Below are 18369 nucleotides of genomic sequence, written 5' to 3' on the forward strand. Positions count from 1 at the left end.
CTGAAGACTAAATAACTCCAGTTCCCTCACCTTCCCTTCATAAATCATATGCCTAGCTCTCCTAATAATTTTTGTTGCCCTCCGCTGAACACTCTCCAATTTGTCCACATCCTTTCTGGAGCAGGGGGCCCAAAACTGGATGCAGTACTCCAGATGTGGCCATATGAGTGCCAAATAGAAGGGAATAATCACTTCCCTCGATCTGCTGCCAACATTCTTACTAATGCTTCCCAATATGCTCTGAATCTTCCTGGCAACAAGGGCACATTATTGACTCATATCCAGCTTCTTGTCCACTGTAATCCCCAGGTCCTTTTCTCCAGAACTGCCACTTAGCCACTGTCCCCAGCCTGTAGGGTTGCATGGGACTCTTCCATCCTAAGTGTAGGAATCTGCACTTGTCCTTGTTGAACCTCATGAGATTTCTTTTGGCCCAATCCTCCAATTTGTCTAGGTCCCTCTGGACCCAACCCCTACCCTCCAGTGCTTGGATTCTCTGTGTGCTTTCACAGAGCGAAGAGCACATGTTCTATGATTTTATAGGGAAGAGTTTTATGCTATAGGGAGCTTTCCCTGTGTGGATCAACATAGATGCACATTGTGACCCTTCCCAGGGTGCTAAGGGCCATGAGTCTCCTTGTGATCACCTGCCATGAGGTGTCCCCCGCCACCAGATACTCGGGGTATGTCTACACTATGTGCTAAATCGGCAGGTAGCGATCGATCCAGCTGGAGGTCAATCTATCGCGTCTAGTGTAGATGCAATATATCGATCCTAGAGTACTCTTCTGTCAACCACTGTACTCTAGCTCGGTGAGAGACACAGGCAGAGTCTACCAGGGAGCTGCAGCAGTCGACTTATCGCGATGAAGACACCATGGTAAGTCGATTTAAGTACATCGACTTCAGCTACCTTATTCATGTAGCTGAAGTTGCGTAACTTAGACTGATTCCCTCCCCTAGAGTAGACCAGGGCTCAGAAAAATCCCAGATCCTCTCTGCCCGAAGCAATGGTACATCCCAGGTTACCAGTTTTACTGTAGCCCACTGCTACTGGATCACACATAGCACTTGAGCACAGTTATTGAACAAAGGGAAATTTCTTTAACAAGGAATAAAGATATAAACAAACAAATGTGAATGATGGAAACCAACTGTTACCAACAAAACAAAATCACAAAATGCAACATACACTTTTTAATAGTTACCTTTCCTACCTAAGTAGATTGAAGTCTGAGGTGACAGTCTGTTGCAGTGATTGTTAATCCCGAGGAGCCAGGGCTCTGCCTTTCTTGAAGCACCACTGGTCTTTAGTGATCTCCTTGGTGAATGGACCCAGAGTGTTTCGCTCCACCCTGTTATAAAATGAATCAGTCTTCTGTGTATATTCACAGAAAGGACCATTTCCTCATTGTCATATTGTCGTTTACACTTCCACAGGGTTTCGATGTTTATAATTTGTCTTTGATAGTTTTCCGTTGGCTTTTCTGGGCCGGTGCAAAGGTTGACAATGCAGCAACATATCTCATAACTGGCTAGCAAGGGACGGATGACAATTCCTTTTCACTTGCACGGGCCATTCCCAACAAGAACTTTGATTGGGGAGACTCACTTTCATGAAATACCATATGGGCATAATTTTCCATATACTTACATGACTCCTTCAATAGGACTCATACACACCTCTTGCAGTGATCAGGGGTAACAATAATCTACAAGCTTTCAGTAGAGATCTCACTGCTATGCTTCCTGGATAAACATCATACAAATCAGAGCATTGGGTGTGAGTTTGTCAGGTCTCAGGCAGGAGTTTCTTGTGAATTACTTTGACCTCTCTGCCAATTGGCACTAAAGAGCATTTATCACACATGCACTGAGCTATACAGTCACACTCTGATAGAACAGAAAGGCTGACACAAAAAATAGAGAAAGGAACAATAAAATACTAAAATGACAATGGTTGAAACTCAACATTTCTCTCAGTTTTTGGACTACGGGTAATTAGAGCTTTTCCCTCAGTTGAACCAGGTGATCGGACAGCTGGCTCAGCCCTCCATACTAGCAGCTTTCTCACATATAGGGAGATGGGTCAAAACTGGAACTGATGTCATGACTCGCTTCCCAGAGGGGATCAGTCTGTCTAAGGCTATGTCTACTCTTCAAATACTGGAAATATTCTTCTGACAACATAACCCTGTTTACACTGGGGCTTAGGTCACATTAACTACTCTCAGTGGAGTGGATTTTTCACGCCCCTGAGAGATGTGGCCATGTCAACATAGCTTTTCAGTGTAACTAGCCTCTAGATGGCTTTTAGATATGAAAGGCAATGGACTTCAGCCTTTTCCTTGGTATTGATGGTTGACAACTGCAGCTTTCCTACCTGCTGGACACATCCTATGACAGATGTCAGGTCTTTCCTTTGCAAATTAGAGAAGTGGGGAAGTCAGTGATGCTTACAGTGTAAGTGAGTAAAAGCTTACACAACTTGTCTCCTCGAGCAGTTTTCCTTCTAATAGAAATTGACTTTGAAGCTAAGCAAAATATGCTCTATTTGAAATACAAAAAAATAAAATCTATACAGACCCAATATTCTCTTATACACTCTTTCTAACACCTAGTCTCCCACCCCAACCTTTGGAGTGAGGTTTTCTACCAGAACTCCTTACAATACAGGGGGTAAATTAAATCAAATTAACTTTTGAAGATTAACCATCATTTCCTGTATAACTAAAAAAAAGAAAAAAAAAGACAACTTTCAGTTTTTCAAAATAATTCACATCAAACAATTAGTCTCTTACTCTTTAACCAATAACAATCACCTATCATTTCATTTTCACTAGTAACACTAATATATTCAAAGATCACAAATTCTGGTCACATATGTTAGTTATCTTTTAATCCCCATTGCCAACAACTGAACCTTAGCTCAAGTTGTGGTTTGTCCCAACACTTCTGCGAGTTCACATCTCTCTGGTTCTTCTGCCATGCGTGTGGTGGAAGAGGTCTCCTATGTGGGAATGTTAGCATCATGAGGAAAAATACCTCTCTTTTCACCCTTTAAATCTTTCAAAGTAGTAGAAAGTAAGGGAGAAGTGATACAAATGCAGAAAACACAAGAGAAAACTGTCTGGTCTACACTAAAGACATTTATCGGTATAATTATTGCTCAAGGGTGTGAAAAATCAATACAGCTGAACAACGTAGTTACACATCTCTAATCCCACGTGTAGATAGTGCTACATCAGCAGGAGGCCTTGGCCTGCCAACATAGCCATCTGAGACTATATTGATTTAAAAAACTGAACTACACTGGGGTCATATGCACTTCCTTCAGTTAGTCGGGGTCTGCTGTTGTTCACCATTTCCAAGTGGAGATTTTAAATCACTGCTGTGTCTTTGTTAGCATGGCCAGTAAACTGGAGAGTTCTCTCCTATTGACAGAACTGCACTTGAACTTTCTCCATATCATCATGGAAGGATGGAGAAAAGGCAAAGCTGAAGTGAGAAATGATGACTTTAGCAAATGGTCATTTATCTTAAATTCTCTAATAAATCTGAGCTGAATTAATATCTAATTGTGTGACCACACAGCCATCAAGAAAGATAGAAACCCAGATCACAGAGAGATAGAATACATGACAATGAAAGTGTAAATTGAAATTCCAGAGCAGGTTACATCTAATTATTTAGAATGAAGACAAGAGATTCTCCCATCACATTCTCCTCAGATCGATTCAAACATATTTCATTGAGCACGGTCTCAATAGTCAGTTATGTTATTTACAACATGTTTAGTATCCTAGCATTCCCATAACGAGGGAAAAAGCAACCACCTTGCCAGAATTGGCTTTACCAATAGATGGAACCTGGGATTTAAACTCAAAATGATCACACTGCATTTAGGATCCATTTGAATTCCCCTTCCCGGTCTTTGATACTTTCATCTCCAGTCATAGCAACTCTGTATAGGATTAAATAAGTCAAAGCATCATCTCCAAGCACAGACAACTGAGAAGACTTCATCACATGACACTTTGAGAAGTGGCAGGGTAGAATGTGGTGACAACAAACTCTGCCTGGTTCAGACAAAAAGTAACAGTTCTGCCATAATGGGGAATCTCCGAGACACCCCATCTCCGTCCAAGTATCAGAGGGGTAGCTGTGTTAATGTGGATCTGTAAAACATGACACAGAGTCCTGTGGCACCTTGTAGACTAAAAGACATATTGGCGGATAAGCTTTCATGAGTGAACCCCCACTTCATCAGATGCATGTAGTGGAAATTTCCAGAGGCGGGTATAAATATGCAAGCAAGAATCAGGCTAGAGATAACAAAGTTAGTTAAATCAGGGAGGATGGGGCCCTCTTCTAGCAGTTGAGGTGTGAACACCAAGGGAGGAGAAACTGCTTCTGTAGTTGGCTAGCCATTCACAGTCTTTGTTTAATCCTGAGCTGATGGTGTCAAATTTGCAAATGAACTGAAGCTCAGCAGTTTCTCTTTGAAGTCTGGACCTGAAGTATTGTTGCTACAGGATGCCTCCTTTTAAGTCTGCTATTGTGCGTCCAGGGAGATTGAAGTGTTCTTCTACAGGTTTCTGTATATTGCTTATGCTCCAATACATATTTTAGTCTATATGGTGCCACAGGACTCTTTGTCAATTTTTCCACCTCCTTCCAGTATCACAGAGGCTGAAATGACATTTTATTCCTGCTAATGCTCCTCTTCATTTAAATGCAATATGAAAAGTTCCCATTATAACTGCTCTTCAGCACAACATGAGAACAATTGGCCATGATACAATCTGTATCACTGGTGACTCTAACAATAACTTTGCAATAGGAAGAATGGTATAAATGTGATGCTCCCCGGTTCCTGATAGGAAAGGCATACTAGAATTACTCCCGGGAGAATGGAGTTGATAGAAAGGAAAATGAGTCCACCTCAAAGAGGGCAAACTGCAAAATGCAAAAATGGGCCACCCACTCATCTGGACAAGCTGAGAGTTATCGGTGCTTCAAACAGCTTTTAAAAGTTACTATGTGGCAATCAGGAAACTATTAAACTATCGATATCCCTAGAGGGTTTTATGGTGTTGATCCTTCTTGCAGATTCTCTGATGGCTCACATGGGCTCAGTGGCAAGATAAGGTTTTCCCACACTCACGGTATTCATAGGGCCTCTCCCCTGTGTGGATTCTCTGATGCCTAGTAAGTTGAGAGCTCTGAGTGAAGCTTTTCCCACATTCATGGCATTTATAAGGCCTCTCCCCTGTGTGGATTTTCTGATGTTTAGAAAGGTCTGAGCTGGTAATAAAGCTTTTCCCACATTCACAGCATTTATAGGGCCTCTCCCCTGTGTGAATTCTCTGATGGTGAGAAAGGACTGAGCTGCTAGAGAAGCTTTTTCCACACTCAGTGCATACATAGGGCCTCTCCCCCGTGTGGATTCTCTGATGTTGAGAAAGGTCTGAGCTGGTAATAAAGCTTTTCCCACACTCACTGCATTTATAGGGCCTCTTCCCTGCATGGATTCTCTGATGTTTAGAAAGGATTGATCTGAAAGCGAAGGTTTTCCCACACTCACTGCATTGAAAGGGCCTCTCCCCTGTGTGGATTCTCTGATGCTCAGTAAGGAGAGAGCTGCGCATGAAGCTTTTCCCACACTCATGGCATTTATAGGGCCTCTCCCCTGTGTGGGTTCTCTGATGACTAATAAGGTGAGAACTCTGAGTGAATCTTTTCCCACATTCACTGCAATTATAAGGCCTCTCCCCTGTGTGGATTCTCTGATGGTAAGAAAGGGCTGAGCTACTAGAGAAGCTTTTTCCACACTCACTACATTCAAAGGGCCTCTCCCCTGTGTGGATTCTCTGATGGTGAAAAAGGACTGAGCTGCTAGAGAAGCTTTTTCCACACTCACTACATTCAAAGGGCCTCTCCCCTGTGTGGATTCTCTGATGGTAAGAGAGGGCTGAGCTGCTAGAGAAGTTTTTTCCACACTCACTACATTCAAAGGGCCTCTCCCCTGTGTGGATTCTCTGATGGTAAGAAAGGGCTGAGCTGCTAGAGAAGCTTTTCCAACACTCAGTGCATACATAAGGCCTCTCCCCTGTGTGGATTCTCTGATGCCCAGTAAGTTGAGAGCTCCGAATGAAGCTTTTCCCACACTCACTGCATTCAAAGGGCCTCTCCCCTGTGTGGATTCTCTGATGGTAAGAAAGGGCTGAGCTGCTAGAGAAGCTTTTCCCACACTCAGTGCATACATAGGGCCTCTCCCCTGTGTGTATTCTCTGATGCTCAGTAAGTTGAGAGCTCCGAGTGAAGCTTTTCCCACACTCACTGCACTTATAGGGCCTCTTCCCTGTATGGATTCTCATATGATGAACAAGACTTGATCTGAAAGTGAATGTTTTCCCACACTCACAGCATCCATAAGGCCTCTCCCCTGTGTGGATTCTCTGATGAACAGAAAGGGATGAGCTGCAAGTGAAGGTTTTTCCACACTCAGTGCATGTATTTTTCCTCTTGCCCATGAGGATTTCCTGCTGTGTTGTGGTTTCGTTGACATGCTTCTGAGTTCCCCGACAGGAAATAAATTTACCCATTTTCTCCCCTGGATGGTTTCCTTGCTCTCTTTCTGGTCTGTGCTGAATCTCACGGGATTTTTTCTGCTTATGACTCCTGGACACATGCCTTTTCGATCTTTGCAATAATTCTCTGTGTTTAGCCACTTGCTCAACATTTTCCAGGTGAGAATTCTGCTCCTCTTTCTCACATACCCTTGCATCACCTGCTGTGATAAGAGACAGAAACCTCAAACAGAGATAGAGATGGAAGGTCAAACCAAAACAAGTGCTTGAGAGAGGTCAAATAAAAACAAGAACTGAACTCCTCCAAACTCTTCCCGTAAACCGAAGAGAGGAGGGGATCAATTCGGCCTTCACTTCCCATCCAAATTCACAGGGGGAAGGGAGGAAGCTATTACCTGGTGTCTGTTAGGGTCTACAGGAAGCCATGAGCTATATTTACGCTGAGGATATGACCCCTGCTAGGGACAATAATGAACTGAGAAACCTTCCAAGGACATTGTAAATCATCTCAGATGTTTCCTTCAGGCACTTACAGATTCTGAGTTGGTTTAATCTTTCCTCACCTGTGCAGGGAGCTCTCAGGATTTCCCTTTCCTCTGAACCCTGGAGGTCTGGAACCCACGGCTCTTTCCCTTGTTTGAGCTGGGAGATAATGAGAGGTTTGGAAACTGGAAACCCTGCTCAGACGAAAGAAAACAAAGGAGTTCAGTTGATTTCATATGACTGTGTCATAAAAAAAAATTAATTTAGCTTCAGTGCTTAGTGTGACCCAGTGTGCCTGGGGCAGTCCACACTGAAAATGCCAAGATCAGGGCAGGCTGAAAAAGGGAGAGCAGATGCTTCTAAAACCGGGGGTTAACACAGAAATTCCATTCACCAATCAGTCACCAACTCTGCTTCTGATCCCCCACATTGGTTATCGAGAAACTGAAAAAAGACATCACACGGCCCCCTTTACTGCATTCCAATTCTCTTGACTACCAATCAGCACCTAGGTCCAGCACAGTGAGAGTTTATTTAAAAACTCTGCTCACATAAACAAAGTGTTCTTCTGACCCCAGAGTCAGCCACATTACCAGTTCTGTATAGGTTCGGATCTTACCCAGAACATTATGATGCCAGCCAATCCTTAGCATCTAAACTAAAAGTTTATAAGCAAGAAAGCATCTAAACTAAAGGTTTATTATAGAAGAAGGAAAGAAAAAGGAAGTTGTTAAAATGGGAAAACAGTCAGATACATTCAGAAATCTATATATCTGGTTCTTAGCAGTATTGGTGAGTTTCTGGCTTGAGAGGCTCTCACATCCACATCATTCAGTCCTTTGTTCCAGGGTTCAGTCTGTAGAGAAGTTGCTCCAGAGGTAGGAAGAGGGATTGAAGACAAAATGGAGATGATGCAGCTGCCCTTTATATTCCTTTTGCCAAGTGGCTTCTACTTCCTGTGTCCCAAACACAAGCTTCACAGCACATGGCATGGAAAAGCCTTGGAGGTCTCAGTACACAGGCATACCCCTGCATGTCTTGCTGACTCAACAGGCGTATCCCCTTGATCCTTTCAATGGGTTCATGGTACAAATGATGACCCCGGATGGGCCACTGAACAGACTGGGCAGTGCTGATGCCAATATGTCTGGGGGTGTCACTCAAACACTACACAAGTCTGGAATACAAATATACCCTGCATATCTATAACTCACAATACAAAAATTATCAAACGAGGAAAATCATAACATTTTCACTGACACCTTACATGGCATATCTAGCACAATTCACTGCAATTTCATATTGATATTTATAATAAAATAAAAATAATATAAAGTGTCTCTCAATTCCATACAGTGTCACTTAATAAACCAGTGAATTCCCAGGACCAGTTCCCTAGGTGTTTGAAGATTCCGAACACCTTGCTTGTGAGGGACTGAAATACCCACAGATATGTTGGGAACACACAGACAGACACTGTGCAAGTCTGTGCCCCTATGTTCACTCTTCTAGAAAATTAGGATCAATTTTGTTCACAGTATGTGTCAGGGCTGAATCTCCACTCTGTCACTCCGAGTGCAGAAAGTGGGGGCCCACCAGGGTTCTAAAAATTAATTTGTGCAACTCTAGGCTTGTATTAAATTCCCAAAGTTACAGCTTTTCTCTGACTTTGGCTTGGTAAATGCTGCAACTACTCAAATGCAGAAAACCCCCAAACCCTTGGACCCAGGAAGCAGCACTTGAGAATTCTTCCCTCTGGGGTACCCTCAAGTCCTTTCACCTCCCCTCCGGGAAAGAGCTGAGAAAGAAAAAGAAAATTAGCTCTGGCTACCAGCTAATCAAACAACATGCACAAACCTCTTAGGACACCAAAAATCCAATCCTGTTCTTAAGAGGTAAATTTTATTAAAATTGAAAAGGAAAACAATACATCCGGAACTTAGGCTTTGGCCAGATCTTAAAAGAAACAATTTTTGTAAGCACCCAAAATAGCTTTCCTGTGGGTTCAGCTTAAAGCTTAGAAGCAAACAAAAGCATCTGGGATAGCACAAAGGAGCTCCAAAAGCCAAAATATAAAATATAAACCTGATTGTGTCTGTCTAACCATTCCCTGTCCAAATCATTTCTTCTAGGTATGGAAGATGAATTTTCAAACCTGCTTCAAGCCATACACAGCATTGCTACTCTGTGTCGCCTTCTCCGGAGAACAGCAGAAAAATGGGAAGTTACTGTCCCATTTAAAAAACTTCTAGCCTTTTCATTGGCTCTTTTGGTCAGGTGCCCAGTCCTTTTTTTTACCTGTGGGCTTGTTAACCTTTTACAGGTAAAGCAAGCAGAGAAGTCACACCAACAAGGATTTTACAGCAATCTGGCTGGCTGGGTGTTTATAAAAGGGAGATCCTTCCCCTCCCCTTCATTTATCACTGTATGGCTTGTGAGGTAACATTTGAAAAGACATAATCTACTGAATATCCTCCTTAAAATGTGTAGCAATATTGTATGCAAAGTGATGAGATTTTACGGTACGATATTACTGAAAAGGTTGCACCCTAACCCTAAGTTCCTCAGAGACAGCAAGGCAAACAGCAGGTCAAATAGCCATTCTCCAGGAGGGGGAAGGTGTGAAGAAGACATTCACATTCCACCACAGGGACAACTTGAAGCTCATATCTACAACAGCCTGTCACCATGACTCAGCTGAGAACTGAATTTGTTTCTAGTACAAAGGACTGAATTATGAAAAGAAGTGAGGAAAATGCATGAGACACTCTCTCCCCTTTCCCTCTGCTCATGACAACTCCTGAAGAACTGAATGTGGGCAGCAGGGGCGGGTTAGAGGGAGTCCTGGCTGAAAGGAAAGCCAACCTGTCTCTGCACATGGTGAGAGAAACATTTGTTTTAAATCCAGTTTAGCTTGTTAAGTTAAATATTAGTTTGTGTTTTTTCTTGCCTTTCTTTTGTAAACAAGTCTGACTTTTATGCCTCACTACTTCCAGTCACAGAACATTTTTTTTTAAGTAGTTAACAATCTTGGTTTATTGTTTTATCTAACCAGTGTGGTTGGATTAAAGTGTGTTAGAAACTCCATTTGGAATAACCAGGCTGGTGCATGTCATTTTCCATTGATGAATTAGCAGATTTCATGAGCTCCCATTGTTCAGTAGTGTGCTGGACAGGACAAGATGCATATTTCTGGGGGATGTCTGAGAGCAGAGAATTTTCTGGGGTTCTCCTGTAGGGTACTGTAATTCGGGAGTTGCTGACTAACAGCACTCAAAACTATGTAGCTGGGAGCGAGTTACATGCTGGAGATTGCATGTTAGCTGCCCAGGAGTGGCTGCTCTCACAGTAGAGCAGTGTAAAAGGCACCTCGAGCCTGGGGAACTGAGGGGACACAGCTGTTCAAAACTCCAGATTGTACTGTACTTAATGTCACCGACACTCAATTTCAAAGTCCCCTAAAACATAGAGAAAGTAAATCCACGTCCCAGAAAGTCTCCAGACAGAGGGCAAGTCTCCCTGGCTCTGCTTCTTGCTGACAGACAGGTCCAGAGACAAAGAGGGAGAGTCCCAGAGAAGCAGGAAACATAAGTGTGGGGCTCAGTGGAAAGGGAACAGAAAGGGCAGGGATATTACTGAATGCAGGATCTCAGCAGTACTAGATGTCAGGGTAGCAAATAGTGCAGCCCATTGGAAAACAATCCCAAATATACATATAAAATGATGGGGTCTAAATTAGTTATTTCCACTGATTTATATAAGGGCAGTAAGATAGAGAATAATACAGAGAATATCCCTTTTAAAATAATTCCTAATATCCTGTTTGCTTTTTTGACTTCCACTGCACACTGCTAGATGTCTTCAGAGAACTATCTACAAAGACTAAAAGATTTTTCCTGATTAGTTGTAGGTAAATTAGCCCCCATCATATTGTATAAATACTTGGGGTTACTTTTTCCAATGTGCATTACTTTACATTTATCCACATTACATTTCATTTGCCACTTTGTTGCCCAATCACTTAGTTTTGTGAGATCTTTTTGAAGTTCTTCACAGTCTGCTTTGGTCTTAACTATTTTGAGCAGTTTAGTATCATCTGCTAACTTTGCCACCTCACTGTTTACCCCTTTCTCCAGATCATTTATGAATAAGTTGAATAGGATTGGTCCTAGGATTGACCCTTGGGGAACACCACTAGTTACTCCTCTTCATTCGGAAAATTTACCATTTATTCTTACCCTTTGTTCCCTGTCTTTTAACTAGTTCTCAATTCATGAAAAGATCTTCCCTCTTATCCCATGATAACTTAATTTATCTAAGAGCCTTTGGTTAGAGACCTTGTGCCAAAGGTTTTCTGGAAATCTAAGTACACTATGTCCACTGGATCCTTCTTGCCCACGTTTGTTGACACCACCACAGAGCTCTAATAGACTAGTAAGACATGATTTTCTTTTACAGAAACCATGTTGACTTTTGCCCAACAATTTTTGTTCTTCTATATGCCTGACAATTTTATTCTTTACTATTTTTTCAACTAATTTGCCTGGCACAGACGTTAGACTTACTGGTCTGTAATTGCCAGGATCGCCTCTAGAGCCCTTTTGAAATATTGGCGTTACATTAGCAATCTTCCAGTCATTGGGTACAGAAGCTGATTTAAAGGACAGGTTACAAACCACAGCTAATAGTTCTCCAATTTCACATTTGAGTTCCTTCAGAACTCTTGGGTAAATACCATCTGGTTCTGGTGACTTCTTACACTTAAGTTTATCAATTAGTTCCAAAACTACCTCTAGTGACACTTCAACTTCTCCCGAACATACTCAGCCATGAAGACTGAAGCAAAGAATGCATTTAGTTTCTCCGCAATGACTTTATCGTCTTTAAGGGCTCCTTTTGTATCTCAATCATCCAGGGACCCCACTGGCTGTTTAGCAAGCTTCCTGCTTTTGATGTACTTAAACATTTTGTTATTAGCTTCTGAGTTTTTGGCTAGCTGTTCCTCAAACTCCTTTTTGGCTTTTCTTATTACATTTTGACACTTAATTTGGCAGCACTTATGCTCCCTTCTATATACACCTCACTAGGATTTGACTTTCACTTTTTAAAAGATGCCTTTTTATCTCTTCTGCTTCTTTTACGTGGTTAAGCCAAGCTACAGTGGCTCTTTTTAGTTCTTTTGCTGTGTTTTTTAATTTGGGGTATACATTTAAGTTGGGACTCTAATATTGTGTCTTTGAAAAGCATCCATGCAGCTTGCAGGGATTTCACTCTAGTCACTATACCTTTTAATTTCTGTTAAACTAACCCCCTCATTTTTGCATAGTTCTCCTTCCTGAAATTAAATGCCACAGTGTTGAGCTGTTCTTCCCATCACAGGAATGTTAAATTTTGTTATATTATGATCACTATTTCCAAGTGGTGTTATAGTTATCTCTTGGACAAGATCCTGCGCTCCACTCAGAACTAAATGGAGAGTTGCTTTTCCCCTTGCGGGTTCTTGTACCAGCTTCTCCAAGAAACAGTCATTTCAAGTATCGAGAAATTTTCTCTCTGCACTTTGTCCTGAGCTGACATGGACCCAGTCAATATAGAGATAATTGAAATCCCCCACTATTATGGAGTTCTTTATTTCGATAGCCTCTCTAATCTCCCTTTGCATTTCACCCTCACTATCACTGTATTTGATAGGTGGTCGATAATAGATCCCTATTATTATATTCTTATTAGAGCATGAAATTACTATCCATAGAGATTCTATGGAACATGTGGTTTCATTTAAGATTTTTACTTCATTTGAGTTTACATTTTCTTTGGCATACAGTGTCACTCCCCCTCCCCACCCCGAGTATGACCTGCTCTGTCCTTCCAATATATTTTGTACCCTGGAATGATTGTGTCGCATTGATTGTCCTCACTCCACCAGGCTTCTCTGATGCCTATTATGTCAATATCCTCTTTTAACACAAGTCACTCTAATTCACCCATCTTATTATTTACACTTCTAGCATTTGCGTACAAGCACTTTAAAAACTTGTCACTGTTTATTTGTCTGCCCTTTTCTGATCTGTTAGATTCTTTTGTGTGTGAATGCTTCTCGTCTGATCTGGCCCCTAATTTATCCTCTTCCAGCCTCTCTTCCTGACTAAAACTAGAAAACTCTCTATCATTACACTCTCCTCTAAGAGATGTTTCTGTCTGATCCACGTGCTCCTCTGAAGCCATTGGCTTACCCCCACATCTCTTAGTTTAAAAACTGCTCTGCAAACTTCTTAATGTTAAGTGCCAGCAGTCTGGATCCACTTTGGTTTAGGTAGAGCCCATCCTTCCTGTATGGGCTCCCCCATCCCCAAAGTTTCCCCAGTTCCTAATAAATCTAAACCCCATCTCTCTATACCATCATCTCATCCACGCATTGAGACTCTCAAGTTCTGCCTGCCTACCTGGCCCTGCACGTGGAACTGGGAGCATTTCTAAGAATGCCACCATAGAGGTCCTGGATTTCAGTCTCTTTCCTAGCAGATTACATTTGGCCTCCAGGAGGTCTCACCTACCCTTCCCTATGTCATTGGTATCTACATGTGCAGTGAGCACTGGCTCCTCCCCAGCACTACACATAAATCTATCTAGATGCCTGCCTGGTGTGTAGGTTGCGGATTTCTCAAGGCAAGTCACCATACGGTTCTCCTGGTCATCACAAACCCAGATATCCTTGTTTCTAATGATCAAATCTCCCATTACTAACAGCTGCCTTTTCTTAATGACTGGAGTTCCCTCCCCCGGTGAGGTAAACTCAGTGCAAGAGGTTACCCCAACACTATCTGGAAGGAGGGTCCCAACTATGAGAAGCTTTCCCTCTGCTCCCGTTGACTGCTCTCATTCCCTGGGCCTTTCATCCTCCTCAACAGTGTGGGGGGCTGTCTGACCGGAGTTGGGACAATTCTATAGTGTCCCGGAAAGCCTCATCAACATACTTCTCTGCCTCCCTTAGCTCCTCCAGTTCCAACACTCTGGCCTCCAATGCCTCCATATGGTCTCTGAGGGCCAGGAGCTCCTTGCACCAAATGCAAACATACATACATAACATAAGAATGGCCGTACCGGTTCAGACCAAAGGTCCATCTAGTCCAGTATCCCATCTACCGACAGTGGCCAATGCCAGGTGCCCCAGAGGGAGTGAACCTAACAGGCAATGATCAAGTGATCTCTCTCCTACCATCTATCTCCATCCTCTGACAAACAGAGGCTAGGGATACCATTCCTTACCCATCCTGGCTATTAGCTATTGATGAACTTAACCACCATGAATTTATCCAGTTCTCTTTTAAACCCTGTTAGAGTCCTAGCCCTCATAACCTCCTCAGACAAGGAGTTCCACAAGTTTACTGTGCGCTGCTTGAAGAAGAAATTCCTTTTATTTTCTTTAAACCTGCTCCCTATTAATTTCATCTGGTGACCCCTAGGAAGCTTCTGCTAATTATGCTGCACTTAACCCTCAGTTTTACTTGAGCAAACAGGAGATATTTCACATTGTGCGATACGGCTCCTGTGCTCTGTTCCCAAAGCATTCTGCAGCACGGGAGGGTCTCTGGTAGTGTGCGTTTCACTGGCATATTGAGGTGATGCTGAGACTGGGCAGAGTAGAAGTGGCATTGTGGGGCTGGCGTAAACCTTAACTCTCCATTTCCCCTTTCAAGAACCAAGGGGACAGTAACCCTTACCCAGTGAGGTCACATTCTCATAGTTCTCCTGCATGACATGCCAGTAGAGAGCCCTCTGAGTGGGGTCCAGCAGAGCCCACTCTTTACTGGTGAAATACACAGCCACTTCCTCGAAGGTTACCGGCCCCTGAAAGAGCAAGAGTCCAACACTCAATACCTGCTGCCCCATTCACAGCCCCACTATTTGTGGGGAGAGGAGTCCATTAAAGGGAAGCCCTAGGTGGATTGCAGTCAAAGTCCCATCCCCATCCTGCTCAGAGCATCCAAGAAACATCAGAGTTAGGGGACAAAGAGACAGCCCCTTATCTCTCCCAGCAGATCCATCATATACCTACTAGCCACAGATTGATAGAGGAAAGGGAGGCCCTAGCAGGGACCAGGGAGAGATCCCTGGTAGGAAACCCAATAGCCTCCTCATTTTGAGGAGCTGGATATGAAGGGAAGGGAATCTCCCCTAACCCTCACTGGTGGGTATTCCCTTCATATCTCACAGCAGCCACTGGTTAGTCGGGTCAGGCTCCAGCACTACGAGTCTGGTCAGTTTTCCCAGCCCCACGTAGCTGGGTTATTTTCTGCTCCACAAACTAGAGTATTTCCACCTCCGAACCTTATGAGTCCGTTCCTAGAATCTAGGCCACTGATTAAACAACTCCCAGCAGGTTTGTCACCCCCTGCCCTTCCTTTCTCCACCTTGTGCATTTCCTGCCCCGTGCCAACCTCCAAGCCAAACTGTGCAAACTTTCCCTTCTCCAGTGTATTTGCTGTCCCTCTCCCTCCTGTAGAAACCCACCAACCCCCCCTCAAAAAAATAATCTGTACCTGAGCTGGCTCCACTGCAGCCATTTCTCTTCCCTGTGTCATGGGAGGATGGGATGAGCTGGAGAAAAACATGGATGTCATTCTGCAGCCCTGGCAGGGTGAGAAGGGCAGTTGTGGAGGTTTCAGAACAGGCTTCAGTTAATTTCACATCACGATTCCCCCAGGCCTTTTCCCTCCAGACAGATATCCTAGACTCTGCCGTTCTGGAAACATGCTTGATCTCTTCATTACAGTGTAGACCTGGCCCCTCCTGCCAGGCTAAGCCCACAGACAGATTTTTAAACTCCCTTCTCCCTCCCCTCACCCCGTAAAAAAGTCTCTGAACACAAGGCTAGAAAAGAGCAGAACCAAAGGAGTCACTGTGGGGGATTCCCTCGAACACTGACCCCACGGCAGTCACACTCCAGCAGGGCGAATATGGAGTCAAGAACTGGCTTTTCCTCTGTCTGAGCCTTTTCTTGTTCACTGGAAACTGGTTCTGCCCAGGGATGCTGCAATACCTGTGTCTGGGTGGACTAGAGAGCTGGAAATCTCTCCCCCCACTCATTTCTCCCACTGTCTGTTTCAGTCTCTCCTTCCCCTGTCCTCTCTCCCTGCTCCTCTGGCTGGGAAAGTCCCATTCCTGGGGGCTTTGCTTTACCATGGCAGGATTTTCTCCTGGCAATTGCTAATGGGAGGAGAAATGACGAGGGGCTGTTTGCGCAGAGTCACTTTCTTGCCAGTCCCCAGCACTTTTCCTGAGGTCTTTCAGTTACCTGGAGACTCTGGCTCAGAATTTGCATTAACAGGGCTGCCCCAATGGGCTAGTACCAGCTGGAGAAAGTCATCCCCTGGGTCAGGCAGAGAAGCAGCTTTCATTTAAGCTCACATCCCAGCACAGAACCCTGCTAGGGGAGCTGCAGCTGCTAAGCCTAGTCTCCCAGATCACAATGGAGGCTGCAGCATCTGACCCAGGAAGCTGAACCCCAATATCCTGAGCAGAAAGGGACAGAGTGTTTGAGCAGCTTCCCTCCTTTAGCTCTCTGGGGAGAGCAGCTAATGAGAGACTCTCCTCACTGGGAGAATTGCTAATCTCATTTGCCCCACTGTGCATCTGGAGTCACTCCTTGTCTTTCCATGCACTGACTCTGGATTAACAATGTTCTCAATGAAACCAGATTTCAGAAAGAATGAGTCCAGAATGCTGTGGAAGAGACCATTGTGTGGCATTTCTAGCCTCCTTCCCACATGCCTCACGCATCAGATCTAGTATAAGGACTCGGGGCACAAATTTTCCCAATGGAACTGGAAGGTCCTGGAGTTTTCAAGATGTTTGTTAAGTGGATAGAAAGTTATCATGATGACTGGGTGTGGCTGGGGAATGCTGGGCAGAGCTTGGAGCCAGGATTCTGGCACAAGCTGATCAGAGAGAAAGGAGCATGATTAATAGCAGCCCCTAGAGCCTCCATCCAGGGCCCCCCAGACACCCCCAGGACCCAGAGCCCAGACCCTACTGTCAGGGTCCCACCAGATATTCCCTGGGACTCAACCCCTAAAGTCACTGAACAGGGACTCCAGATACCCCTCAGTACCCCACTGGCCAGAGAACACCCACCAGACCATCACTGGCAGGCTGGGAATCCTAAAGGGTTCCCTCTATCAAGAACCCCCAACAGCCAGGGACCACTCCCCTCAGGGGACCCCTCACTGGGAATTCAGTCCCTCACTGCCTGCCCAGGATTCCCTTACTGTCTGCCTAGCACCCTCACCTGTCCTCCAGCAGGATTTGCCATGCCATTTGCCTGGGACCCCCTGATGCTTTACAGAGGGACCCCTCCCTCTGCTTGCCTGGCATCTTGACCTAACGCCTGGGACTCCCACACCCAGTTCTGTGCATTGGACATGACTGAGCCCCTGGCACAACACCAGGCTCCCTCCAACCCCCTGCCCCGCCTCCCCAAGAGACGCCCACCCTCACTGTTCTGCACCAACAAGTCCCCAGTGATACCCAACTCCAAGGCACATGAGCACTGGGTACATCAGAACTCCCCCCTCAAACCTCCAGAACCCACCAATTTGATTAGGGTACCCCCTGCCCAGTTACCCAGAGGCCGCCCCCACCCACAATGCCCCTTCACTGCAATCTCCCCACACAGACACCCCATCCCCTACCCCAGCAACACTGTTACCTCACTGTGTCTGCTAAGTGGATAGAAAGTTACCACTGCCCCCTGCTGGACAGTCACACAAGCAGAGGGAGCCCTGGGGGGGGTGCTTCTTTAACAGGAGAATGGAAGGCCTGCAGGGCAAGAAAGGTCCAGGCCCTGTCACTACCTACATCTTAGCACTGCGGGAAGCAACCCCTCACAGAGACCATTTGTCATGGGCTTTGGGATACTTCTGGACCCATACTGCACTCACAGTGACCTCCTCACCCAGTGCCAGCTGGAGAAAAGAAAAGGGTCTAGCCAACTCTCCTGTTACCAGCTGGGAACCACTGATCCCCCAAACAGGGGGAGGCCTCTGGATTTGATGGGTATTAAATACGTTTAGAGAGGAAAGTGAAACCTCAGAGGGATTTTATATCAGTTATTGATACGAGGTAAAATCTGAATGTTTCACGTCAATATTTGATAACTGATTAGAGAGAAAATGGGCAACATTTGCCAACATTTTATATCCATGTTCAGGAATCTGAGAAAAGGTGTACATTTGAGATTTTCTTAGTATTTTATAATTAGAGAGACAGGGAAAAAATCTCAGGCCATAGTCAA

General features: G+C 44.4%; 1 protein-coding gene across 9 annotated transcripts in view; it reads right to left on the reverse strand.

The window, feature by feature from the left end:
• LOC127033611 (zinc finger protein 420-like) overlaps positions 1 to 18369 on the reverse strand; it is a 496719-nt gene that overhangs the window by 238997 nt on the left and 239353 nt on the right. For 2 of the 9 annotated variants that reach the window (XM_050921580.1, XM_050921577.1), the window contains 3 exons: positions 14798 to 14924; positions 7157 to 7270; positions 3658 to 6796 (listed from right to left, as the gene is read on the reverse strand). In XM_050921580.1, the coding sequence (XP_050777537.1) occupies positions 5136 to 6796; positions 7157 to 7270; positions 14798 to 14924 (1902 nt within the window). In that variant the 3' untranslated portion in view covers positions 3658 to 5135. Of the gene's footprint in view, positions 1 to 3227; positions 6797 to 7156; positions 7271 to 14797; positions 14925 to 15616; positions 15707 to 18369 lie in introns of those variants that run through there. The other 7 variants (XM_050921579.1, XM_050921582.1, XM_050921581.1 and 4 more) reach the window with 6 other exon arrangements.

The sequence above is a fragment of the Gopherus flavomarginatus genome, chromosome 13, assembly GCF_025201925.1.
Source record: "Gopherus flavomarginatus isolate rGopFla2 chromosome 13, rGopFla2.mat.asm, whole genome shotgun sequence".
NCBI classification, from domain to species: Eukaryota; Metazoa; Chordata; order Testudines; family Testudinidae; genus Gopherus; species Gopherus flavomarginatus.